Raw genomic sequence first — 25,852 nt, 5'->3', positions numbered from 1 at the left:
AAAAGAATTTTATTTTGTCTAATAGATATACTCAAATGAATTCCCCCCCTCCCACTTTCTCAGGCTCAATTGTTGCAGCATGGGAGCATTGAATCTCAACATGGCTTCCAAAGCTGACACTAGGTGGTATACTCCTGTTTCTTTCCATTATACAAACCAGTTGCATTTTCAGAAATTTTGTCTGAAACCAAGATAAGTTGTTATCAGGAGATGTAGGCATAATAATACTAAAAAAAGGAATGGTTAAAACCATCAGGAATGAAATATATTGGGTTTCTTTTCAGAGCAATTGTGGAGAAAAAATTCAGATACGCCGAGTGTTGATGAACTCTCCACAGATCATCACCATTGGACTGGTCTGGGACTCGGATCACTCAGATTTGGCGGAGGATGTCATTCATAGCCTGGGCACTTGCCTTAAACTGGGTGATGTGAGTCTTAAATCTTATGGCAATATATACATTCTTGTTTGACTGTGCTAACTGTCCTTCATCTATATGTGCACGTCCCTGTTTGTGTGTTCTGCATTTATTTCAAACATCTTTCCTTCAGCTTAAATAGTTTTTATTAAGTAAATTTAAGTTTTAGAGAAATGCAAGAATTGTACTGAGATTATTCTTCCCTCCCTGAAGCTGTTCTTCAGAGTAACTGACGACAAAGCAAAACAATGTGAACTGTATTTGGTTGGAATGATCTGCTACTATGGAAAACATTACTCCACCTTTTTCTTTCAAACAAAGATTCGTATGTGGATGTATTTTGATGATGCCCATGTTAAAGAGGTAAGAAATTTCGAGAGAAAAGAATAAAATGTTTGGATAGTGATAGTGTAAATGTATCTGGATTGTTTTTAGATAAGTTGATAAACTTCCAATTATTTGCAGGCAGTTTATGATGAAACATTCCAGATAGGTTCCATCCACTATTTCTAAAATATCAAAATAATATAAACACATTATTCAAGAGAGTAGGGCAGGATATATGTTGTCTGCCACGTTTCATTATCTCATGAGTTGTTACGGAAAGATCTAACAAAATAACATAGGATCCAGTACAATGCAATGATAGTAAGACAGAAACTTTTCAACTCTTCTTGGGAGAAGCAAACATCGTAGATCAGGCGTATCTAGCCCATGGGCTGCATGTGGTCCTGGACAATTCCTAATGTGGCCCCACAAGATCATAAACTTGTTAACATTACTGTATATGTTGTTTATATACATTAACTATTTTATATGTGGCCCAAGACAATTCCTTTTCACTCAGTGTAGCCCAGGCAAGCCAAAAAGTTAGACACCTATGTCATAAATAAGTAGTATTTTATTTCTTCTTCACTTATTTTAACCTGGGTGCTTTCTATAGCAAATCTATAGAAAAAGGGGTCATTTCGTTTAAATGTTGAATGCACTCAACAATATTCACTTTCTGCTGGCTGGAAATTAGCTAAATATTGCAAACCTGAATCAGTTTTTTATATAATTAAGTCAGTATCACAAACTAAGAAATGGCTGCTGAATGCCCAGATGCAGGCAATTACGTAGATGACCCTACACAAAAGGTTCCAGGTTTTGACCTTCCTCGTCAGCATTGGTCAACTCTGAATAGGATCCGTACCCAACATTGTGTCTCCCAGGATTCATTGTTTAAGTGGGGTCTTGTCTCTACCACTCAGTGTGACTGGGGTGCTCCTCGACAAAATATCCATCACATTGTGTCTGAATGTCCATCAAGAGCTTACACCACCCCAGTGTCTGATTTTTTTCAACGTAGACTACCCTGTCCTTGAATGGCTGAGTGGACTGGACATTAACATTTGAACTACTATAAGTCCTTGTATTTGCCATATGCTAAATAAATAAAACTAAGATTATCATTATGCAAACATGTAAATTTCTATGATGCCATACTTCCAATTCAAAAGATTCATTTCAACCCTGAGGGCAGGGGTAGGATTCTACCGGTTCGCACCGGTTCTATAGAACCAGTTATGGTTCCCAGTAGTTCAGAGAACCGGTAAATCAGGCCTCTGGCTGGCCCCGCCCCTCTCTGCCCGCTTCTCCGTTCCCTGCCTGGTCAGTTCCTATTGCAATTGCGTAACATCGTGCCCATGCGCGACCAGCCTAGAGCCTGCTTCTACCTGCCCACCAGGGCAGCCATTGCTGCCTGCCTTTCACTGCGACACGAGCCTCTTTACTGATCTCCCTGCTCACAGGTAAGCCTGCGAGTCGCGCTAGCCCTTCCCCCATTGTCCCCGTGCCTCCCTGAGCTCCCCCAGCCCTCTCTGGGGCTCCCTAGGCCCTCTGCAGCCCTCTCTGAGGCCCTTGCCCATGGCCTGGGCCTTTCGGGGCCTCCCCCCACCGCCCAGGACCTTGCTGGGCCTCCCTCTACCCCCGGGACCTTGCTGGGCCTCCCCCACTGCCTGGGACCTTGCCGGGCCTCCCACCACCACCCAGGATCTTTCCAGGCCTCCCACCACCACCCGGGACCTTGCTGGGCCTCCCCACCACCTGGGACCTTGCAGGGCCTCCCCCACTGCTCGGGACCTTGCTGGGCCTCCCCACCACCTGGGACCTTGCAGGGCCTCCCCCACTGCCCAGGACCTTACTGTGCCTCCCCCACCACCCAGGATCTTTCTGGACCTCCCTCCACCACCTGGGACCTTGCGCTTCCCCCCCATCTCCTGGGACCTTGCTGGGCCTCCCCCCACTGGCTGGGATCTTTCCAAGCCTCCTCCACCTTGTGCCTGTCCTGGGCCTCCTGCCTGGCTGCCGGCTTGATAGGAGGGGAGGCTGCTGGTTGGAGCAATGGGAAGAGCAGTGCTGGGCTCCTGCGGCAGCGAGTGCAAGGGCATAGCTAGAATTGGAAAAAAAAGGCTGCGCGTCTCTGGCAGAAAGAACCAGAGCTGCTTGACACTAGAGCAGCCACTGCCTCACTTGCGCCTGCTTATCCAAGCTGCCTAGTGCTGCCCCGGTCCTTTCCGCCACAGCCACACAGCATTTAATTCCAATTCTAGCTCCAACCAGCAGCCTCTGCTCGCATCAAGAAGCCGGTGGCCAGGCGGGAGGAGGCCAAGGTGGGGTGCCGTTTCTGGGCCAGTCCAGCCGGCAGATGGGCGAGCAGGCAGCCCTCAGGGTGATGGGGCAATGGCAGCCCACAGCCGTTCGATTTCTCTGCTGTGCTGGGGCTGAGAGGGGTGGTGGAGGTGCCCCGAAAGGGAGGCCGGGAACTCCTGGGGCTTCTTCCCATAGCCGCACTGTCGCCACCCCGGCCGCCGCCACTGCTGTGTTGTGCCCTGAAAGGGAGGCCGAGAACTAGTCCTAGAGCTGCTTCCCATAGCTTGGCTACCACCGCTGCTCCCCCTCCCGCCACTCCCCCCAACGCCCATGTGCTCTGAAAGGGAGGGCGGATGAATGTTCCGGGGCTGCTGCCATTGTCCCCTGAAAGGGAGGTCAGGAACTGCTGGGGCTTCCCATAGCTGTGCCACCGCTGCCCCCTCCCCCACTGCTGGCCCCGCCGCCACCCATGTCCTCTGAAAGGGAGGACGCGGCTGTTCACTTTCTTCTTCTCCCGCCCGCTTCCCATAACTGCTGCCTCCACCCAGCACCACCGGATGAAGTGAGCAGCCCCGGGAGAAGGAAGCATCAGCGAGGACAGTAACTCCTGGGGCAGTTCGCTTTCTTCTTCTCCCGCTGCCCGCTTGTGTGTGTGTGTGTGTGTGTGTGTGTGTGTGAGAGAGAGAGAGAGAGAGAGAGAGAGAAGAAGGAAGGAAGGAAGGAAGGAAGGAAGGAAGGAAGGAAGGAAGGAAGGAAGGAAGGAAGGGCAAGAAAGAAAGAGGAAGGGAGAGAGAAAGAGCAAGAAAGAAAGAAAAAGGGAGAGAGAAAGGAAGTGAAAGTCAGAAAGAGGGATGGAAGGAAGGGACAAAAAGAAAAAGAAAGAGAGGGAGGAGAGAGAAAGAGGGGGAAAGAGAGAGAAAAAGGGGGAGACAGAAAGAGAGAAAGAGAGAGGGAAAGAGAAAGAAAGAGAGGGAAAGAGGATCCCACCCCTACGTGTGTGTGTGTGTGTGTGTGTGTGTGTGTGTGTGTTTTCAGGTGGGCTTCCTAGCTTTAGAAGGAGAGAGGGAAGGTGGAAGGGACAGAAAGAAAGAGAGAAAGGGAGAGAGAGAGGGGGGTAGAGAAAAAGGGGGATACATAAAGAGAGAAAGAGAGGGAAAGAGAGAGGAGAGAGAGAGAGAAAGAGGGGAGAGAGAAAGAAGAAAGATACAAGAAAGAAAAGAAAGGGAAAGAAAGAAAAAGGGAGAGAGAAAGGAAGTGAAAGGAAGAAAGGGGGATGGAAGGAAGGGGCAGAAAGAAAGGGAAAGAAAGAAAGGGAGAGAGGAGAAAGTAAATATGGATGGATAGATAAATACATGGAAGGAGGGAGGGAGGGAAAGAGAAAAAAAGGAAAGGAAATAAGGACATAAACCCTGGCTTCAGAAGACTTTGAAGCAGCGGAGTTCCAGTTTGCAGGGATTCGGCGGCAGGCAGGAATCCGCGATCGTGTGCAGTTTCTGCCTGGGCTCGCCGCTGGAGCGTCCCGAGCCATTTGGCTTTGGGGCTAAGCCACCCCGTAGAGGTGTGCGAAGAGGGGGGAGATCCCAGCAGGGTTGAGGGAAGCCGCATCTTTCCTCCCCAGCTGGCTAAACTCCCTTTCCCGAAGGCGGTAAGAGCGGCGGTCAGAAATGGCCGCCTCAAAGAAGCACTCAGCCAGAAAAGAAAGTGCAGGAAGTGAAAGTTTTGGCTGACCGGGATAAGAAGCAACAACTGAGGTTTCCTGGAATTTAAATCTTATAAAAGATACATCACTCCCAAAGAAGATTCGGAAGCAGCGAATGAAAGTGAAAAGGGAAAGTTTTTTTGTTTTCTCACTCTCCTTCCTTACGTTGACAGCAGATGAATGAGAAATCAGAAAAATCCGCTTTGGCACTAACAGGTAATTAAACTGGATTAAATGCCAAGGGGACAATAAAGATTTCTGGACACTTAAAAAACTTTTTTTTGCTGTAAGTGGGAAGGGAGAGGAAAAGAATAAGAGCAAGATTTGGCTGGAGGAGGCTGCTTGGAATTTAAAAGAATCTAAAGTTAAATCGTAACAAGACTTCTAAAAGATACATTTTAACTGGAACTTTGTAACTAAATAGTAACCCCAGGAAGAGAAAGTGAAAAAAGAAGAAAGTGTTAAATGAAACAGCTTGTGTGTATTTGGATTGTTTGGTGACTTTGGGACTTCTGGAAATTATATTTGAATGATTAAAATCAATTGGGTGGTTGTTTAAATTTTTTTTTACAATGGCATCACTTGTGGATGAACTGAAAATGGAATTTAAAAAATATAAAGAAGAGGAACAAGAAGGGAAGGGCTCTTTTGGCTCCGTTTTTCATTTCTTAGAAATGGCTATCTGTACCTAAGAGAAACTACAAGAAAAGACTGTGCAACAAGAAGATTGGGACAAAGAAGAAGCCATCTTAAATGAACAAGTAACTTTATCTGGGGAAGAAAGAGGAAAGGGGGGAAAGAGAATGGAGAATTTAAGACCTAAAAAAACAAACCAAAAAAGGGAAAAATAAGGTGAAAAGTGGATATAATGTCAGAAAGCAACAGAAAAGGGGAACACAGAAGAGGGAAATGGAGGTGGAGAGACAAGGGGGTAAAAAAGGTAGAGTGAAGAAACAATGGAGGAAGGAAGGGAAGAGAAGCTACAAAGATTTGGAGCAAGATGTAAAGAAACAACTTATTCAGAGATAATGGGTAAAAATATAACTGAAAATGAGATTCTGCAAAGGTACATAAGATTGTATTGTTATACTTGCATTAAAAATAATGTTAGAAAACTGGAACAATATATGATTAAAAAATGGGATAAAATACTCAGTGTAATTTAGTGAAACTTTTTGAACAAAATAAATGAAATGAAATAAATGAGAGAATTGAATTAGGAAGGAATGGGAACATTTTAATTACACAATGTTTTAAAATATAAGTGAAATGGGGGGAAAGTAACTACGCAAAATTTATAAGTGTTCCCATAGAAGCATGATACCTATTTAAAAAGTAATGTGTAAAATGTTTAAGATTTAAATGAATATTAATATTAATGATAGAATTGAACTGGTATGGATTGTTGTTTTAATTATATTATACATTTATAATTTCTTCTTTTCTTAAAATATAGTGTGTAGCTTTAGAATGTACTAAGCAGAATCCGAATGAAAGTTATGTATTATATTAAGTGTTATAAATTTAGGGGAAAGATATAAAGGCGTCATACTCCAATCAGTGATTACAGGAGAAATTTTGTTTTAATGAGAAAAGATAATAGACAGCTGAAACAGGACAGACAAAGGATATAAGTATAATGATTTAAATTGAGATGAAATAAATAAAATAGAATGAAGAGAGTTAAAAGAGGGGAGAAGCTATATAGAAAATGTAGAATGGTAATAAGATATGGAACGGTATATAAAAATGAGCATGAACTTGAATTTGTGTCTGTACGAAGAGATGTAACCCGGGATCAAGCTGCTTTCAAAAAAGATGTTTTGTGTTTTCATGTTTTGTGTTTTGTTTGTTTATGTTTTTTTTTAAATCAATAAAATTTTTGAAAAAAAAGAAGACTTTGAAGCAGCACAGCAATCTAGGGCTGGCCTGCAAAGGTCTCGGAGGTCATCTAGTCCAACCCCCTGCTCCAGCAGGAGATCCTTACAGAATCAAAGTAAAGCAGGGTTAGAAGGGTGTGTGTGTGTGTGTGTGTGTGTGTGTGTGTGTGTGTCTGTCAAAACTCCAAAAACAGACCAAATAGCTCTGTGGAGGTCAGTCGTAAATTAGAACACTTGCTAAGCAACTGGCCATTCAGCGAGGACCACTTACATTTGGTTTGCCAGTCACGTGGCCGCCTGCCCGCGCCTCGCCCTGCCTTTCCCATAGCTCCTTGTAGCTGCCCGGGCCTCGCCCTGCCCTCTCCAGGGCTCCCCAGGCCTTGGAAACTGGCAAAAAGCAGAAAACCTCAGTCACAAGACTGTGTGGGATGTTGTAACTGGTCATAAGTGTGTGTGTGTGTGTGTTGTGTGTATGGCTGTCAAAACACCAAAAACAGGCCAAGTAGCTCTGTGGAGGTCAGTTGTAAATTAGAACACTTGCTAAGCAAGTGGCCATTAAGCGAGGACCTGGTCATTAAGCGAGAACCACTTACATTTGGTTTGCCAGTCACATGGCCACCTGCCCGGGTCTCGCCCTGCCCTCTCCAGGGCTCCCCAGGCCTTGGCAAAAAAACTGGCAAAAAACACTAGCTAAGCAACTGGCCATTAAGCAAGGACCTGGTCATTAAGCAAGGACCACTTACATTTGGTTTGTCAGTCACATGACCACCTAGCCACGCCCAGTCAGCAAGTCACCCCCACCCCAGTCACATGACCACCAAGCCACACTCACAAATTAGGCCACACCCACATAACCAGTTGTTAAGAAATTTGAATCCCACCCCTGCCTGAGGGGTTGAATATCACAAATATTAACCTTTATTGGAAACATTTTAAAACATGCACAATATTCTTTATCTTTAGTGATATTTGAAGAATTTAATATATATTATTTGTTAAATTTATTTGATGAAAGTTATAGTTGACTTTAGATTTTTATCTCCTATCACCCAGTTAAACAAGAATTACTGACTGCAGTGTTACAGATAAAGCAACAGAATGGATTTATATTTAGGAAATGAGATGTGATTCCTGCCATAGTTCTTATTAAAAGAAAAGGATTTTCTTACTCATTTGGTTTTCAGCCCCTAGGTGTCACCACAATATCAATGATTAGTTGGTTAATTTTGGGGCCATTGAGTCTTAATGAAGTACTTGTGCACTTAATTTTAGTACTAGCTTATAGCTCTTTCTGACAGCGTTCCAAGTAAACTCTTCATGTAATTCAGAACTCCGAGACAAAGTCCATCAAAGTAAGAATTTATTAGAGAAGTCATGTTGGCACATCTGGGGAAAACCTGAATGTGAATTTCTGCGTTTTCCCTCCATCCACACTAAAATTCCCACTCTGCCACACTTAGTGACTTCCCCGTCATATGGCCACTCAATCTCCTGTCTCAGCTGCCGCCAAACTTTGGTCACTCCCCTCCAGGTGCCAGCAGCATGTCCTTGATCTCGAGTGAAAGAATGTTGTTATGGCTATACTCCCTTCGATACTCTCTTGTTTCCACAGCTTGCCCATCCCCCGCTATGACAGCCCTGAAATCTGTCTCAAGATTTATCTGGGACTGACAGGCTGCCTCCCCTCAAGCGATGAGAACATCCTGAAATGAGACAAGTGACAAAGTTAGGGATAGGGGCTAAGGATGCTCTCTAACCACTTCTCCCCCCCCCCCACAGGGGGCCCCTTTGGCTTCAGGCAACTTCTTATGAAACTGCTTCATCAACCTATCTGCTTTTACATCCCCTCTCAAGGGGATTCCCACTTCAAGTGGATTAAGTATTGTAAACGACCCCTATGCTATATAGAGTCTTAACATTTTCTTTATTTCATAATGTGTCTCCCCTTACACTACAATTGGCTTGGTCTTATCTGTGAGCTAGCAGCTGGTTTCAATAAGCTGCTATCAAACACCGGATGCACTCCCTAACAAGCAAGGAAGACTTAGTTGCACTGTTACTGGGTTTATTACTTTCATTATGGGAAATGGTCCTAGAACTTTGGACCCAGTTTCTTTGTAGGCAACTTTAAGATATTTAGTGGACAGGTAGACCCATTCTCTATTGATTTGGAAGGGAATTAGTCTGGCACTGCTGTTGACTGTGTTGTTGTAGGCTACTTCCGCAAAAGGTAGCAAATCAGCCCAATTTCCTGCTGGTAGTCGACGTAATATCTCGGGTACTGTTCCACCATGGTGTTCGTTCATTTCATGGCCTGTTTATGCTCGAATAAAAAGCAGAGAGAGAGGATTCAATGGATCATAGGAACTCCCTCCAGAGCTTTGCTATAAATTGGACTCCTCGATCGGAAATTATCTGGTGGGGCATTCCATGCAGTCTATAAATTTGCTTGATGAACATTTTAACCAATTTTTTTAGCAGTTGGTAATCCAGAGCAAGCTTGCTTAGAGAATAAGTCAATCACTGTCCAAATGACAATGTTTCCTCTGCTTTCTGGAAGTTCAACCATGAAATCCATGACGATCTCTTCCCATGGCTAGGGTCAGCTACAGATTGGAGTAGGCAAGGTGGATTTCCTGTTCTCGTCTTCATGTCAGTGCACGTGGAACAGCTTTTTACATAGTCTTCTATGTCTGCCTTCATCTTTGGCCACCAAAATTGCCTCCTTGCTAGGTGAAGGATCTTCAGAAATCCAAAGTGACCAGCCAACCAGAAGTTGTGACTGCACTACTTTCAATCTCAGGCTGGGAGGGATGTACAGCTTAGTTCCTTTCCAAGCTAACCCATCACTCAAGATTAGGATGTTTGGGTTATCCTTTAGCCATGGCTCAGTTGGGGTATGCGCACTTGAGCGCCACAGTGATTGAGTCTCTTGTTTGGTCATCGTGACTTCTGGCTAGGCTTCTGGTAGTGACTTGAGCTGCTTGCTGAGAAAGGAGTATGACTGGATGTACTACTTCCTCCCATCGGCTTTCTCGACAAGGCATCAGCCAATTTGTCCTTCTCTTCTGGGACGTGCTTCAGCTCAAAATTGAAACATTTGAAGTATTGCATCCAGTGGACTTGTTTAGGAGATAACTTCCTAGGGGTTTTTTAGTGCCTCTAAGTTTTTGTGGTCAGACCAGAATTTAAAAGGCATTTTGCTGCTCTCTAAGAAATGACTCCTGGAGAGAGTCCATCTGACTGAAAAGGCCTCTTTCTCTCATTTGGCCCATCACCTCTCAGTGTCAGTGAGCTTTTTGGACACGTAGGCGCAGGGTTGCAGTTGGTCCAGAGAGTTTTCCTGTAGAAGGACTGCGGCAACCGCAACATCACTGGCATCGGCTTGCACCACAAACTGCCACTTGGGGTAGGGTGTTGCAGGATTGGCTCCTTGGAAAATAGTCCTTTTATCTCCAGTTAGTGTCCAGTTTAGAAGTTGTTTGGGCTTGGGCTTGGGGTCGATCTCCTTTGTCTTTAATAGTTCCATAAGTAGCAGGGCTATCCCAGCGAACATGGGAATGAACTGCTGGTAAAAGGTTGCAAACCCCAGGAAAAGTTGCCAATCCACTACGGCTTTAACTTTTTCCGGGTCCATTTCAATCCTGTCGTTTGAAACTCGGTACCCCAGGTAGTCTAGGGAGGTCTTGTGGAACTTGCACTTTGACAGTTTGGCATAAAGCTTAACTTCTAGGAGTATTTTCAACACTTGTCGCACTAGCTTGATGTGTTCCTCCATTGTCTCACTGAAGATGAGAATGTCACCAAATAAACTAAAGCTCCCTTGTATAGGTGCTCATGCAGCACCTCGTTAATGAGTTGCATAATCACTACTGGGACTCCCTGTAGCCCAAATGACATGATCTTAAATTGGAAGCTGCCTAATGAGCAATTGAATTCTGTTTTCCATTTGTTGCCTTTTTTTATTCGCCCGCAGTAGTAGGCTTCTCAGAGGTCTAGCTTTGTAAACAATTTTCCTTCACTAGATGGTTGAGCATGTCCTTCTTGAGGGGGAGGAGGTAGGTGTTCTCTACGCATACAGCATTTATTCCAAGAAAATCAACATAGAGCCTCACCCCACTGCCCCATCTTTAAACAATACGGGGGCTGCGATCCTAGATTTTTTGGGCTGGATGAATCCTCTCGCTAAGTTGGCATCAATATACTTCTTCAATTCATCCATTTCCTTAGGGGCCATCAAATATATTTTTGGCTTTGGTAGTTTCGCCCCTAGTATAAATTCTATCGTGCAATCCATGGGTCGATGGGCGGAGCACATTGCACTCGTCTTTGCTAAAAGCCTCTGCTAAGTCTAAGTACTCTTTGGGTATCCTTGGGCAACTGGGCAGTACCTCCGTGGTGGAGGCCACTTCCTCTTTTTGGCTGCAATTGCTGGGCCCCAAAGATGGCCAGTTCTCAGTCTGCAGAAGGGGTGGTAGTGGCCCAATGCCTATCTTTATTTTACGATAGCCATCTTCCCATGTAGTTGTGGGGGCCCACTTGTCTAGCCAAGCTAAGCCGAGGATGAGTGCTTCAGTCAATTTTGGGGTGACTACAAAGTGTATAATTTCCCAGTGCCGCCCCATTTCTAACTTTTTACAGGTTCGGTAACTAACATCATGTGTGCCCCCCCCCAATTAGCGAACTGTCTACTTGTTCAAAGCAGATAGGGTGGCCCAATGTTGTTATCTCTAAATTTTGTACAGTCTGAGAGCTGATTAAGCACCGGGTGCATCCAGTGTCTACTATGGCCTCTAGGTCCACATGGGCTCCTGTTTGGGGAACTTACTATGCAGGACTTTATGGCGAAGGGGCGGATGGGTTCACTTACCATCAGGTCCTCATCACCTCTCCCACTGGTGTCGACACCCTTCAGAGCCAGAGTTCCCCCTTCATTGGACTGCAAAGGGGGGGGACCTCCACGGCTTGCTGAGCAAACTTTCCTTTGTGTTGCGGTTTTCTGGGAGTTCTCTTTGACTTTGCTGTAGCTGGTGTCTGCGCCTGAGGAATAGGAGCCAGCGTGAGGCATTCCGAACTTGGTGACCCTGCTGGCTGCCTCTGAAGCTCTTGATTCCAGGGACTGCTGTTGGTTGCGACTCCATTGGTAGTTTGCTGGTTGGTCTGTGTCCCAATGGTCATTTAGGGGGTTTCTCTGGCGGGGACCTCCGGTGGGGGTGAATCTCTTAAGTCCATAGTACCGCCAATCTTGGATCCGGTCTGGTACTCCTCTATAGGCACACGCTTGCCTAAAGTCCTGATCCAGGTCCTCTTTAAAATAATGGACAAAGAGTAATTCCGGCCACTCCTGTAATTTTCCGATTACTCTTCTAAACTCCTACACAAATTCTTTGGGGGGCCGACTACGCAGCTTCAGTCCCTTGATTTCTGCTTCAGCTTCCTCTCGGTTAGTTGTGTCTTCAAATCGCGCCCTTAAGAACTTCATGAACTCATCCACATCTTCCAACTCGGGGGCTTCTTTGTCGTGGAGTTGAGCAATCCAATCTGCTGCCTCCCCCCCCCCCATATTATCTACAATGACTGAGATCATGTCCTTGTCTGATTGGTATTGAGCCCTATATCAATCGATGTGGGCCCAGATTCCGTTTAGGAAATAAACCAGCTTTCCTGGGGTGCCATCAAAGAATTGTGATGCAGGCGGGTCTGCTGCGGCCAGTGGGATCAGCAGTGGGACAGAAGCTGGCACCGACTGGTATTGGATCCCACCCTGGTCTGGGTAAAAGGCCCATCCAGAATTTGGTCAGCGGACAGCAGTCTGGGATGTGCTGGTGGCAGATGACAGGCAGGCTGGGATAGTCCCCTTGCTTCTCCCTGGTGCCTGGGATTGAGTGCCCCAGGGGTCCATGGTATCAACTGGCTATAGCATTTTGCTGGGTCATTGCCCCAACAATTCGGTGCGAGGGGGAAGGCTGAGTCTTGATCCAGCCAGTGCTGAGTGGAATGAAGCTGAAGCCCCGCTTTGGACTGCCATGCTCCCTGACCCTGGGAAGTTGAATGTCGGTTGGGCTAGGGTCCAACCAGGCTGGATTGGATGTGGGGATGTCTGAGCAGTGGGTCCCACACTCAGCTGATCAAACTTCTCGGGTAGCCCTGCGACTAGCTTTGCTTGGGTCATCATTGCAGCTTCAATTCTAGCTGCGCAGCTGGTCTGGTTGGTTGGGACTGGCTCCTTGGGTTGGGTGCCCTTCCGCTTCAACTACCGCAGTAGCCAATGGATAGCAGATGGCTCCACAAATGTCCTCTGAAATGGATCCGGTAGCTCCCTCAAGGGTCATTGTTCTCTGTTCCATCTTCCCTGAGTCTTTGTGCTCCCCGTTAGATTAGGGGGCATTCAGGGCTCAGAACACCGGACAGCTTTGCGAGAAGTTGCTGGAATGTTCTCAAGAAGAGATTCGGGTTAATGTCAGCGTTCCAAGTAAACTCTCCATGCAATTCAGAACTCTGAGACAAAGTCCATCAAGAATTTATTAGAGAAGTCATGTTGGCACATCTGGGGAAAACCCAAATTTGAATTCCTACGTTTTCCCTCCATCCACACTAAAAGTCACACTCTGCCACACTTAGTGACTTCCCCATAACATGGCTCAATCAATCTCCTGTCTCAGCTGCTGCCAAACTTTGGCCACACCCCTCCAGGTGCCAGAAGCTTGTCCTTGATCTCTAGTGAAAGAATGTTGTTATGGCTATACTCCCTTCGCTACTGTCCTATTCTCACAGCTTGCCCATCCCCTGCTGTGGCAGCCCTGAAATCTGTCCCAGGATGGATCCAGGGCTGACACTTTCAGGGAGAATTTTATTTTATTCTGTATAATTTATCTTTTTCTTTATGTTCGATTTCCCATAATGGTTTTATGTGCATTTTAGATGAGTTTCTGTATAGTACCTCAATAGGGCAATCACTCCATTGTTACAACACACAAATGTATTTTTTTTCTGAAATCCACAGGACACATAGTAATCATCATCAGATCCATAATTCAAAAGTGTTTCTTGTTCTCTCATATTTTTCAAGAGCTAGGTTTCATAGCCATGTGTTACCACTGGAAAGAAAATTATATCAACTTTGTTATAATAGACATATCCTTTCTCTTCATTATCTTGTCAAATCTGCATTGTCTTCTTCCATAGGGGGAATCTCAACTATATTTTGTCTAACTTTATTTATTCATGAGCCTAAGAAAACAACTACTACCTTCCATTTTTTATTGTTACATGTATTGTTCATGAACAATGCTGGTTAAACAATGCTTTTACTGCCATAACATTTAATGCAGATTTTTAACTTTCATTTTTAATTTCATTATGACTACAGGTTGATGTTAATAAAATACCTGCACATAAAGTGAATAAATGTATCATTGGTTAGATATTTCAGAGTACAATCACTTCCACATAAATTGTCCACTACTCAACATTATTCAAAAACCATTTGTCTGAAATATTTGTATATTTCATTTGTATATTTGTTGAAAATGACAGCTCAATTCTGATCTAGCTTTTCGATCTCCTATCAACTTTATGGCAGCAGGTTAATCCTACCTTGAGGAAGATGGGTGCTCTAGAAACATGAAATGTAAATAAATAAATACATAAAATAAATTGGAAGAAGCAAGAAATTGAAAAGAACCTACAGAACTTTCAATAGATAACTAGATTAGGAAGTTATGAAAAATAAAAATTTATTCACAAACTGAGCTGTGCTAAGAGGTTGAATACACACACAAACATACACACACACCTCTTCATCATGTAGTTTTGCTCTACAAACCACAACAGGAACAAATTAATTGCTGCTTGTTTTCAGACAGAGATTCTGGAATCTCTGTAAATGCTTGCTGTGGAACTATGTTTTGCTTTCAAGTACCGTATTTGCCGGCGTATAAGAACGACTTTTTGCCCGAAAAACATGCCTCCAAGTGGGGTCGTCTTATACGCCGGGGCTATATCCACTGCCCGACTTTCGGATGCTTGTTGGGCGCAAGGACGGCGCCTCTGGCTTCCTGGATCCCCTGCGTCGCTTCCGCTTCATCCCGCTCGCCTCGCTCCGCCCGAGGCTGCAGCCTTCCTGTTCTTCCCACGGCCCTGGCACTCTGCCCTGCCGCTGCAGCCGGGGATTTCTGGAGGCGTTTCCGGTGGTGGTGGGGGTCGTCTTATACGCCGGGTCGTCTTATATGCCGGCAAATACGGTATGTTTTGTTATTTTAAGTTCTTAATGGAATAATCTTAAAGAGCTTTTTGAAGTTCTTTATCTTAGACTGGCACTAGCCTTTAATATAATATTTTGTTTGTATGTAATTAATGTTGTTTACAGCATAATAATTGTTTCCCATTGTCAGTTGGATTTTTGGTCATCTATTTGTTACGACCAATGTCTTTGTTGTACTTAATTGTATCAAAAATGACCCCCCTCCCATTACTTTTTAAAATATTTTCAGATAGGCCCTAAATGGAAAGATGTTGTTACTAAGTGCATTAAGGGTCATTACCAACCCTTGCTACTCCTTTATGCAGACCCAAGGGGAACTCCAGTATCAACCCAGAATCTATCCACACAGGATTTACCACAGTATAACAGAACTTATTATGATAGTGAAGATTCAGGTAACCTTTTGAAGTTCTACATAAGTTTTTTGTAGTAATCAAGATATATGATATGAATATTAATGGTATTGGCAATAAATAAAGACTTGTGAACTATCAGATATCAGCAAAATGGCATAGAAGTGGAATTTAGTTCTTTGCCTATCTGAAATTCAACTAGTCTGAATATCATATGTATTTTTGTACATACGGTAGAAAAAATTATTAGAGGATAAAGTCCTTTATGCTTTATTTTTCATAATGTTAAATTTAAATTCTTGAAAAATATAGTGGTATTTGAATGTAAGCCTGGTTTTAAAAAAAACTTCCATATAAGGAATTATTTTGGATTTGTTAGCATTTATTAATAATAAAAATTCAGATAATGAAAAATTCAAAGTGAATTATTCAGAGAACTGAAGATTTTTTTAAAAAATAGCTTAACATCCTGCTGAAAGTCTGAATGCATAAAGATAATTTCTACTTATTTAACCGCCTCCTTTTTTTAAAAAAAAATCATCAATATGGTACACAGATAATAAAAACATTATCTCTGGGCTTTATTCCCTGCCTGCCTGGGTAAGCAGGACACTTCTGCAGGTTTGGCTGATATGTAAAGTATGATAATTTTAAAAATTAAGCCAAGTTGGCTAGATCAGGAATCCCTAACCCCCGGTCCACAGCCCACTACCAGTCTACGACCTATTTGAAATGGTCCACATGAGCGATGGGTAGATGGGCACACAAAGCTACACTCATGCAAGCGATGTGTTCTTGCATATGCACATGAAGCTCCACTTGCATGAGCAGAGGTGATGTAAGTGATGCAGTATTGCTGGACAACAAAGAAACATTTTATAGTTTGATCCTTTTTCTCAACATTACCTTCAGATAACTGGCAAAGAGAATCTACAAGGTGGTTGAATGTATGCATACAGAAGGACGATGGAGATGGATTGCAAGATGTTTTAGTGCTCATTGAGCAACCTTTTCTCAAAATTCCATTTTATTTGAGTTGTCAGCAGCTTCCACGCTTCCATCTTTATTGTCTTAGAAATGTAATTAGAAATTAGGGTAAATGTATTTACCCTAATTATGTTAACATTTTTCTCATTTTCTCAAAAATGTTCACTATTTTTAATAGGACGTGAACCTTCTATCTCAAGTGACACTAGAACAGATTCTTCTACAGACAGCTATCTGCATAAACATTCGCACCATGAATCTATGGTCAGCCACTTTTCTTCTGATTCTCAAGGAACTATTATTTATAATGTGGAAAATGATGTGGTTTCGCAAAGCAGCAGGGACACAGGTAAACCTTTTTTTTTAAATTTAGGGATGAAAATCATAGAATTTATGAGTAATAAACTCACTTGGATGTTGGCACAAAACAAGCTTTCAGAATATATTCTTTAACGTTCATTGGCAAATATTGGATTGCTGTTTCAGTGTTCCTTACTTTTGGCTGCAATGACTAAGGTTAATGGAAATTAAAGTTTAGAAATATCTGGAACTTCACATGTTGGTTTCAATCAGTTGAAAAAAGAGAAAATTATATCTGTCTGTCTGTCTACCTATTTATGTAATTAATGTTAAAAAAGCATCCTTCACTAATAATTGTCTTTATATTTTAATTATTGCAACTCAGTACACACAGGTGTACTGTGAAACCTGTATATAGCATCAACTGACTTGCAGATATGAAAAAAATAAAAATAATTTAGTCAAAGAAACCCAAATTTTTCAGGAACTCTGTATTTTTGTGAGAGATGCTACAAATCATTGGCAAATATTTAAGCGGAAATATTAGCTGAAATTACACAGTAATGCCTTGCTGCTAGGTAAGTTTATTTACTTCTCTTCCCCAATATGTCAATTACTAAAAATGTGAAGTACAAATAGAAAAATTGTGCTAATATGAAATGTTTCTACCTATCAGAAATAGATGATGGGTCCAAGAAGAACAGTAAAAATAATAAATGAATTTGGTCCATTCTGAGAGATTTGTGGATACTACATTGTTTAGAGCAGAGGTCTCCAACCTTGGTAACTTTAAGACTTGTAGACTTCAACTCCCAGAATTCTCCAGCCAGCAGAGCTGGCTGGAGAATTCTGGGAGTTGAAGTCCACAAGTCTTAAAGTTGCCAAGGTTGGAGACCTCTGGTTTAGAGCACCCTCTCCCAGCTGGGGTTCTGCAAGATCCTAGAGTTCCAAGAGAGGTCACCAGGTTCTATAAAAGATGTTGACTGACAAAAAAAAGTCATGCAGTGAAAGGAATTCTTTGCATGCTGTTCTGCTGTGGTTGTAAACATTATAAAACATGGGTTGTATAGTTTAGAAATCAATTTCTTCTTATACTACATGATTTTTTGTAGGAGATTATGTAGGGGAATTCACATTTCTGGCAGAACTAATACCATTCATTGATTATGTGCTAATTACTATGAACCTGGTACCCTATTATATTTCACATACCTGAGGGCTCACTTCCTTCCTTCAACTTCTCCAGCAGGTCAAGCAAAATGTCATATCAAATGGATCCTGCAGCTTAACCAAAAGATGAAGAGGGCATTGGCAGACGTATCAATCGGCCCCCATGTCAGCCAACCTCAGTCAAGATCCTTTGGGTCTATACAGAATTCTAGTGCAAGAGCTACGGTCTTTATTGACTTGCGATCCCAATTTCCTTGCTAAATGGCCTTCAATTTCACCAAAGCCATAATTTGATAAGACCTCTATTTACCTCAACTTATCGTTTTTAGAAATCTGAGATGGGTGACAATAATACCTTCTAACCCTTAAAAAATATAAACAACTAGTGGCTTTTAAGAAGAAAAATGTAAGGACCCCCTGAGAAGAATTTATTGAATCAGTGAAGAAAAAGAAGTCTGCTCTTTTCTGGCACCTCAGGTTTCCAGAGCTTCTACCCCATTAGATTCTCAAATACCTCCTAAAGCCTGGGAATTACGTTTTCAGAGGATGTGTGGAGATCCCTCATTGTAAGGATGAGGACTTAACTAAATGGCTCTCAGTATCAGCATCTGAAAGTAAGACCATTATTGGTCTTAACTCAGGAGGGGGAAAGGTCCTGGAACTGACTGTTCTCTCACAACAGATATATTGTCACTGCTGCCAGCTACAGTATGCAGGTAGAAACACCTAGCCATCAGAAAACTTTCTCTCTTATCTGATACCATGCTCTCCCCTCTGCATATTGGATGTTAAAGATAAAAAAGTACCATTGGCTGGCTTTACTGCTATGATTTAGGAGAGGTGGAAATGACACATGTTCTTCTTTGTCGCTCCTTTTACAGAGACATCCGAATCAGATTTATTCTACCTCTGATTAGTAGATAATCTGATTGCCCAGATTCAGTCTATGCCAAGATGCTGGTCATAAATGAACTATCTTTTGTTACAGCGCATGTAGCTAGGTTTCATGTAACAACACTGGACCCTGATGGGCCAATTATCTGCAGTGCATTCTACGTAATTGTAATTCATTTAAATTGTAGATATTATCACTTTATTTTTAATTTTAGAATTATCATGATTTAATATAAGTTTAGTGTCTATATTCTAATTTAATATATGTTGCCTTCCAGATTAAAAAAAGTTGAGACAGGCAGTTATAAAGGATCAGTAGTGTATGAAGGAAGGTGCAATATCCTGCTTTCAATTCCTGTAGGTTCTTTATAGAATTTATAGAAATCAATATTAGTTTGATTAAGGTTTTTATTCTACATATAAAATAAAGCTAGGATTTTTAAAAAAAAAATAATTTTAAAACATTAGTGGATAGTTTTTGTATCTAAAGTCTGTGAGAATGAACAAAGCTTTTTTAAAAACATGCTGAACTATAATTTGTAATGTGTTTTACATCTTTTCTTTCAGGTCACCTGACTGATAGTGAATGTAATCAGAGACATACTACCAAAAAGAGTTCTCTGGCAGACCGTAAGAGAAATAACAACAGGTCTAGAAAGAAGGGGGATGAAGCACAGCCATCTGGATATCACAGTGAAGGTGAAAATGATTGGATTCTTTCATTTGTGTTGTCAGAGTTAGGACTGGATTGCTTTTTGGACTGTATCAGTTCAGAAATTTGATGAAAACAGTCTACTGAAGATGTTTATATTGTTTACATGGTATTTTTCTACTCTTAAAACATAGGAGAGACACTGAAGGAGAAACAGGTACCCAGAACTGCCTCTAAAATGTTGAATGGTACCAGCAAACTAAGGGAATTTAAAGAGACAGTTAGCAACATGATCCACAGCAGGCCTTCGCAGACGCATCAGGGCTCCCCTCATGGGAAGAATCAGGCTGAAATCCAGTCACTACCCAGAACTTTGACCATTCACTCTCAAGACTGGGAAATAGAGAGCAACAGTAGCGAATCAAAGTCAAGTTCTTCTTGCAAGTACCGACCACCTTGGAGACCCAAACGAGAGCCGCTAAATATAGACAGCATCTTCAGTAAAGAAAAGAGAAAACAAAGTGGCTATACCCAACTCAGCCCCTTCGCAGAAGATGCAGGTAAAAATGGTCAAGATGTGTAATACAGAATGGAATGAAATATATATTTTTCTTTATTAAGAGTCATTGATACTATCCAAACAAATATTTTTCCTACATATCAGTATGCAAAGAAATAGGAGGTTAACATTTAATGGTTAACATTGAACATTCAATTGTGCTTTGGTATTCTGACTTTATGAAATAAAATAAATAGTAAAATACAATAACATGGATGAGAATGTGTCTTAAAATGGTTCCAAAGGTTCTACATCTGTTTTCTTTGTGATATTTTTTGTAACTTTTTTCTTATGTATGCAAAAAAGTATATATCTTGTTTTTATTGATTGCATTTGATGTAAGATTAATGGGCCATAATCAGCAAACTGGAAGGGCCATGTAAGCCATCAAGCAACTACTCAATGCATATATCCATATTAAAATATCCCAAAACATATGATAGTTAAGCCTGTGTAAAAGCCAATGAAATGGACTCTACCATTGCTGAGTAATTGGTTCCAACAAATCACAGAATGCTGCTGCTTCTGCAAAAATAGTGAAATTGGCTTGATCCTACAAGCTTTAAAATGTATTAATTTAAAGAAAAAAACTATCATGAAAAGAATGTTAAATAAGGTTTAAGTTTACTTCTGTAAAAGGGTGGTATCCAGGGGTGGGATTCAACTGGTGTTCGGTGATTACGTTTTACATGTGCATGCGCGCTTTGGGCGCACACGTGCCAGACGCGTGCTCTCTGCATGTGTATTAACCTTAAGCTGTGCTGCCTGGACAGCTGATAAGCATTTGAAAAGGCACTTTTGTTACTGCTTTTCCAACCTCAGCTGTGCTGAGCAAAGCAGCTGAGGTTGAAAAAGCAGGAAATAAAGGTCAGGTAAGAGCCCGGGCCGGCGGGTGGGCCAAACAGCAGCAGACACAGAACTGGTTGCTGCTCTTCAGAACTACCGGTTCTATAGAGCTGGGCAGAACTGGCAGCATCCCACCCCTGGTGGTATCTAAATTCAGTTTGGATAAATCTCTGCCTAGCAGTATATCAATTAGATAAAAAGATAAAGGAAATTTGAGAAGGTTTAGAAACCATTAGAGGTTAATTTTTGCAAGGATGAGGAAAAGTGGATATACACTGTGTGCACAATTATTAGGCAAGTTGTATTTTGGAGGATTAATTTTATTATCGAAAAATTACAGTGCTCTCAGTCAATCCAAAATGTTAATAAACCTCAAACTTGAATATTTAAGAAAAGAAAAATGAGGTTTTGGTTTTCTTAAGAGAATATCTATGTGTGCATATTGAGCAACTATTAGTGTGCAGAAGTATTATGCAACTAAATGAAAAATGAAAATTTTCCCATCTCTATTTTTATCTGATAAAGTGAGAATAATAAACAAACAATCCAAAATGTACACATAAATGTTTCTGGCATTTTTAAAAAAATCAGTGGCCTATATAGTTACCCTTCTTTTCAATAACAGTCATAAGCCTTCCATTCATGGTGTCTGTCAGTTTCTTGATCTGTTGACAATCAACTTTTTGTGCAACAGCAACCACAGCCTGCCAGATATTGTTCACTGTTTTCTTTCACCATAAATCTTCCATTTAAGGAGGGCCCACAAGTTCTCAATCATGTTTAGGTAAGGTGAGGAAGGGGCCCATGTCATTATTTTTCAACTTTAAGGCCTTTACTGGCTAGCCACGTAGTGGAGTACTTTGATAAAAGCAATGCAGCATTGTCCTGCATAAAAATCATAGTCTTCTTGAAAGATGCAGATTTTTTCCTATACCACTGCTTGAAGAAAATGCCTTCTAAAAACTGGCAGTAGGTTTGGGAATTGATTTTGAGTCTATCTTCAACCCAAAAAGGTCCAATTAGTTCATCTTTAATACCAGCCCATAGCAGTACCCCACCTCCATTTTGATGACATCTGAGTCGAAGTGAAGCTCTGTGCCCATTATATTGCCACAGGCCCATCCGTCTGGTCAATCAAGATGAGTCATCTCATCAGTTCCATCAAACCTTTGACAAATCTGTCTTTGGATATTTCTTGGCCCAGTCTTGCCATTTGAAGTTATGTGTCCTATGCACTGGTGGTTGGGATTCAGCCTTCCTTACTTTGGCCATGTCTCTGAGTACTAAGCATTGTGATGGTTCCAAGTAATGATCCCCACCAAGTCAGAACTCTGAGACTGGAATTCTTCTCAAAGATTCTCTTTATTGGGTACATCATAATGGCACGTTCAAATGTGAAGCCAGCTGTAAATATGTCCTGTGGTTCAGTGTAATTAAATGAGTAAATGATCCCCCCCCCAAGGGTCAACAGATCATGTTTCTCAATTGGGTAAATGGCAGGCTTTTCAGGCACGCCTCTCCTTTCTTGCTCAGCATTTGTTGAGATGACCTTGGCTCTACCAGCCTCTGCCTATGTAATGTCTAGCACCTCATAGAATAACATTCCAAACATCTATCCTCCCCGCCCCCATCTGTGTGGCAACTGAAAAACGGGGGAGGGGGGGAATGCCACAGCCACAGTTGTTTTGAAAGGTGACAATTGGCTCCCCTTACAGAGAAAAAGCAAATGAAAGATAATAAGCACAGGCACACATTAATTCTCTATTAACCTCCTCTTCCCTCATGTGGTACTTTTGGTTTCTGAGGATTCTTGTCATGAAATTTCCTAACCAGCCCCTCTGCCCTTACATCCTTACTCTTTACCCAAGTAGCCTCTGACAGGGGGTAACCCTTTCACTGAGCTAGATACGGTAGCTTCCCCTTATACAACCTAGAGCAGGGGGGCAACTACGGCCCGGGGCCACATCCGGCCCGTTGGTCTGTCCAATGCGGCCCGCCCTGAAAAAAAACTGCCATTGGTCTGTCCAATCCGCCCGCCCCTGAAAAAAAATCACTAGGTGTGGCGTATTGCCCTGTGCCGCATGGCCCCAAAGCTGCAAAACAGTGCGGAGCGATCTAGGGTAGGAAAGAAAAGAAATTTGCAAAGGCCTCGGCTGGGAGTTCGAAATCACCTTCGAGTGCGACCTCTCCGAAGGTGAGTCCCCGCCGATCCCCCTTTTTCCGGGGCTTCCAGGCTTAAACTTTGCAAAGGCAAAGCTTGCAGGCTGGAGCGTCTTCCCGCCGAGGATCGGGAAGGGTTCCACCCGGCGGGCGGGCGGGCTGCTTGAGCCACCTAAAGCTAGGCCGCTGCTGGTGGAGCCTTGCCCTGCCTTGGTGCCCGTTCCCGGCTCGGCGGTCCTGCTCGGGCGACACTTTAAAAGCCTGCTCCCAGCACCCGAGCAACTTCCCAGCAACTTTCGGCTTCGTTTTAACTCGCGGGCGCCAGGCATGATATTCCGCTCTGAAAAAAATCGGGCCGGCCAAAAGAGACCCCTGCCGCGCGCCCGGGAGTGCCCGCTGCTTTCGCCGGGCCGGGCGACGACGTGTTGCACGGAGGCTGGTCTGTGGCTGGCCCAGCTCCCTTTTCCTGCCGCTCAGCGGCCTCCGCCGCACCGCCCGGGCTCCACTCTGGTATCCGGCTGGGGCTGTCAGGAGTTGCTACCGCGGTGCAGCTCCACGCGGCTCCAGTCCGCGTTGCCTCGGGAAGGAAAGGCAAAACCAGGAGCCGCTGCTGCCGTTGCAAAGCGCCGCCGTGGCTCTTCCTTTTTGCCTTTCCCTTCCTGAGGCAACGCGGGACTGGAGCCGCGCGAGCCGCGCCAGCAACTCCTGACTCGGGGGCCTCCGAGGGAGGGGAAGGAGGAGAAGAAGGAGTGGGGGAAAGGAGGGGCGATTCCCAAAAATCGGAATTCTGATTTTAATCGGAAGAATATCATGCCTGGGGTGCTCGCGCCAGGCCTGAGCCGCGCGGAGGGGAAGCCCGGCGGGCAGGCGGGCTGCTTGAGGAGGCGACCCAGCGGCGCTCCGGGCTTCCTCCGCCGTGCGGCTCAGGGCGAGGCGCGAGCGCCTGCGGTCAGTTAAAACGGGCTTCGAAAGTTGCTGGGAAGTTGCTCGGCTTCGGGCTTCAGGGCTTTGCAAAGGCAAACTTTGCAGGCTGGAGCGTCTTCCCGCCGAGGAGCGGGAAGGTTCCGCCCGGTGGGCGGGGCGGGCTGCTTGGATCAGGCTGTTGTGGGGCGAGGCGCGAGTGCCCGCGAGTTAAAACGGCCGAAAGTTGCTGGGAAGTTGCTCGGATTTCCGGGCTTCCAGGCTTAAACTTTGCTCGGGCGGCACTTTAAAAGCCTGCTCCCAGCACCCGAGCAACTTCCCAGCAACTTTCGCTTCCTTTTAACTCGCGGTCGCCGCGCCTGGCCCCGAGCCGCGGGCGAAGGGAAGCCCGCGGGCGGGCGTGCAGGCTGCTTGGATGAGGTTCCGGGCTTCCTCTTCGCCAGGCGCGAGCGCCCGCGAGTTAAAAGGAAGCCGAAAGTTGCTGGGAAGTTGCTCGGGTTTCCGGGCTTCCAGGGCTTTGGAAAGGCAAAGTTTGCAGACTGGAGCGTCTTCCCGCCAAGAGCGGGAAGGTTCCGCCCGTGGGCGGGCGAGCTGCTTAAACTTTGCTCAGGCGGCACTTTAAAAGCCTGCTCCCAGCACCCGAGCAACTTCCCAGCAACTTTAACTCGCGGGCGCTCACGCCGCCCCCAGCCGCACAGCAGCCCGCTCCAAGCAGCCCGCCCGCCCGCCGGCGGAACCCTTCCCGCCTCCTTGGCGGGAAGACGCTCCTGCCTGCAAACTTTGCCTTTGCAAAGCCCTGGAAGCCCGGAAACCCGAGCAACTTCCCAGCAACTTTTGGCTTCCTTTTAACTCGCGGGCGCTCGCGCCTGGCCCCAAGCCGCGCGGCGGAGGAAGCCCAGCGGGCGGGTGGGCGGACTGTTTGGAGGAGGCTCCAGGCTTCCCTCCGCCAGGCATGAGCGCCCGCGAGTTAAAAGGAAGCCAAAGTTGCTGGGAAGTTGCTTGGGTTTCGGGCTTCCAGGCTTAAACTTTGCAAAGGCAAAGTTTGCAGGCTGGAGCGTCTTCCGCCGAGGAGCAGGAAGGGTTCCGCCCGGCGGGCAGGCGGGCTGCTTAAACTTTGCTCGGGCGGCACTTTAAAAGCCTGCTCCCAGCACCCGAGCAACTTCCCAGCAACTTTCGGCTTCCTTTTAACTCGTGGGCGCTCGCGCCTGGCCCCGAGCCGCGCGGCAGAGGGGAAGCCCGGTGGGCGGGCAGGCTGCTTGGAGGAGGCGACCGGCGGTGCTCCGGCAGCAGCAACAGGCAGTTCCGCCCGGGCTCCGCTCAGGTGTCTGGCTGGGGCTGTGAGGAGTTGCTACCGCCGGCGCAGCTCCGTGCGGCTCCAGTCCCGCGTTGCCTTGGAAGGAAAAGGCAAAACCAGGAGCCGCTGAGCCTGAGCCTCTGGTGCCGCTGCTCCTGCTTCAAAGCACCGCCGCAGCTCTTCCTTTTGCCTTTCCCTTCCGAGGCAATGCGGGACTGGAGCCGCTGCGGAGCCGCGCCGGCGGTAGCAACTCCTGACTCAGGGGCCTCCGAGGGGAGGGGAAGGAGGAGAAGGGGGAAGGGTGGGGGCGATTCCCAAAATTCTTGTGCTGACCCGGCCCGTCTGTCAAATTTTAAAAGTCAATGCGGCCCCCGAGCCAAAAAGTTTGCCCACCCCTGACCTAGAGTCTAGGATTTGTTTTACTTTGTAATGCATTTCCCCTTCTACTGGGAGCAACCCGAACTACTGGTCTTAGCTCCAAACCTATTACTGGCTTCAATAACCTGCTGTGGAAGACAGGATGCATTTTCCCCAGTAAGTGGGGAAGTTTTAACTCCACTGTGACTGGGTTGATGACTTTCACTACTGTGAATGGGCTTAGGAACTTAGGGCCTTCTTCTTGCAAGGCAGTTTTAATTTTAAGTATTTAGTGGAGAGGTAAACCTTTTCTCCAATGTGAAATGGTCTCTGAGGGGACCGCCTTTTATCTGCTTGCTGTTTTTGAACCTCTGCTACTTTAGATAGCGCTTGCTTTACATGTCCCTAAGCGCTCTGCAACAAATCAACCCGCTCCTTCAGACTGATTGAGAAGGGGGGTTCCT

General features: G+C 44.7%; 1 protein-coding gene and 1 long non-coding RNA gene across 3 annotated transcripts in view; one reads left to right on the top strand and one right to left on the bottom strand.

Annotated features, from left to right (window-relative positions):
* Window positions 1-25,852, top strand: part of USP54 (ubiquitin specific peptidase 54) — a 153,725-nt gene that overhangs the window by 90,771 nt on the left and 37,102 nt on the right. For both annotated transcript variants that reach the window (XM_087963735.1, XM_087963736.1), the window contains exons 8-13: window positions 285-431; window positions 633-782; window positions 15,125-15,290; window positions 16,414-16,584; window positions 19,167-19,298; window positions 19,446-19,811. In XM_087963735.1, the coding sequence (XP_087819861.1) occupies window positions 285-431; window positions 633-782; window positions 15,125-15,290; window positions 16,414-16,584; window positions 19,167-19,298; window positions 19,446-19,811 (1,132 nt within the window). The remainder of the gene's footprint in view (window positions 1-284; window positions 432-632; window positions 783-15,124; window positions 15,291-16,413; window positions 16,585-19,166; window positions 19,299-19,445; window positions 19,812-25,852) is intronic.
* The window catches only part of LOC148130779 (uncharacterized), a 201,150-nt gene that overhangs the window by 148,145 nt on the left and 27,153 nt on the right, over window positions 1-25,852 (bottom strand). The window lies entirely within an intron of this gene.

The sequence above is a fragment of the Notechis scutatus genome, chromosome 4 (genome assembly GCF_049901735.1).
Source record: "Notechis scutatus isolate UNSWTSFEM ecotype Mainland chromosome 4, rNotScu1.2, whole genome shotgun sequence".
Lineage (NCBI taxonomy): Eukaryota > Metazoa > Chordata > Lepidosauria > Squamata > Elapidae > Notechis > Notechis scutatus.
Note: the sequence above shows the minus strand (reverse complement) of the source record. Positions and strands in the feature narration are given on the sequence as shown.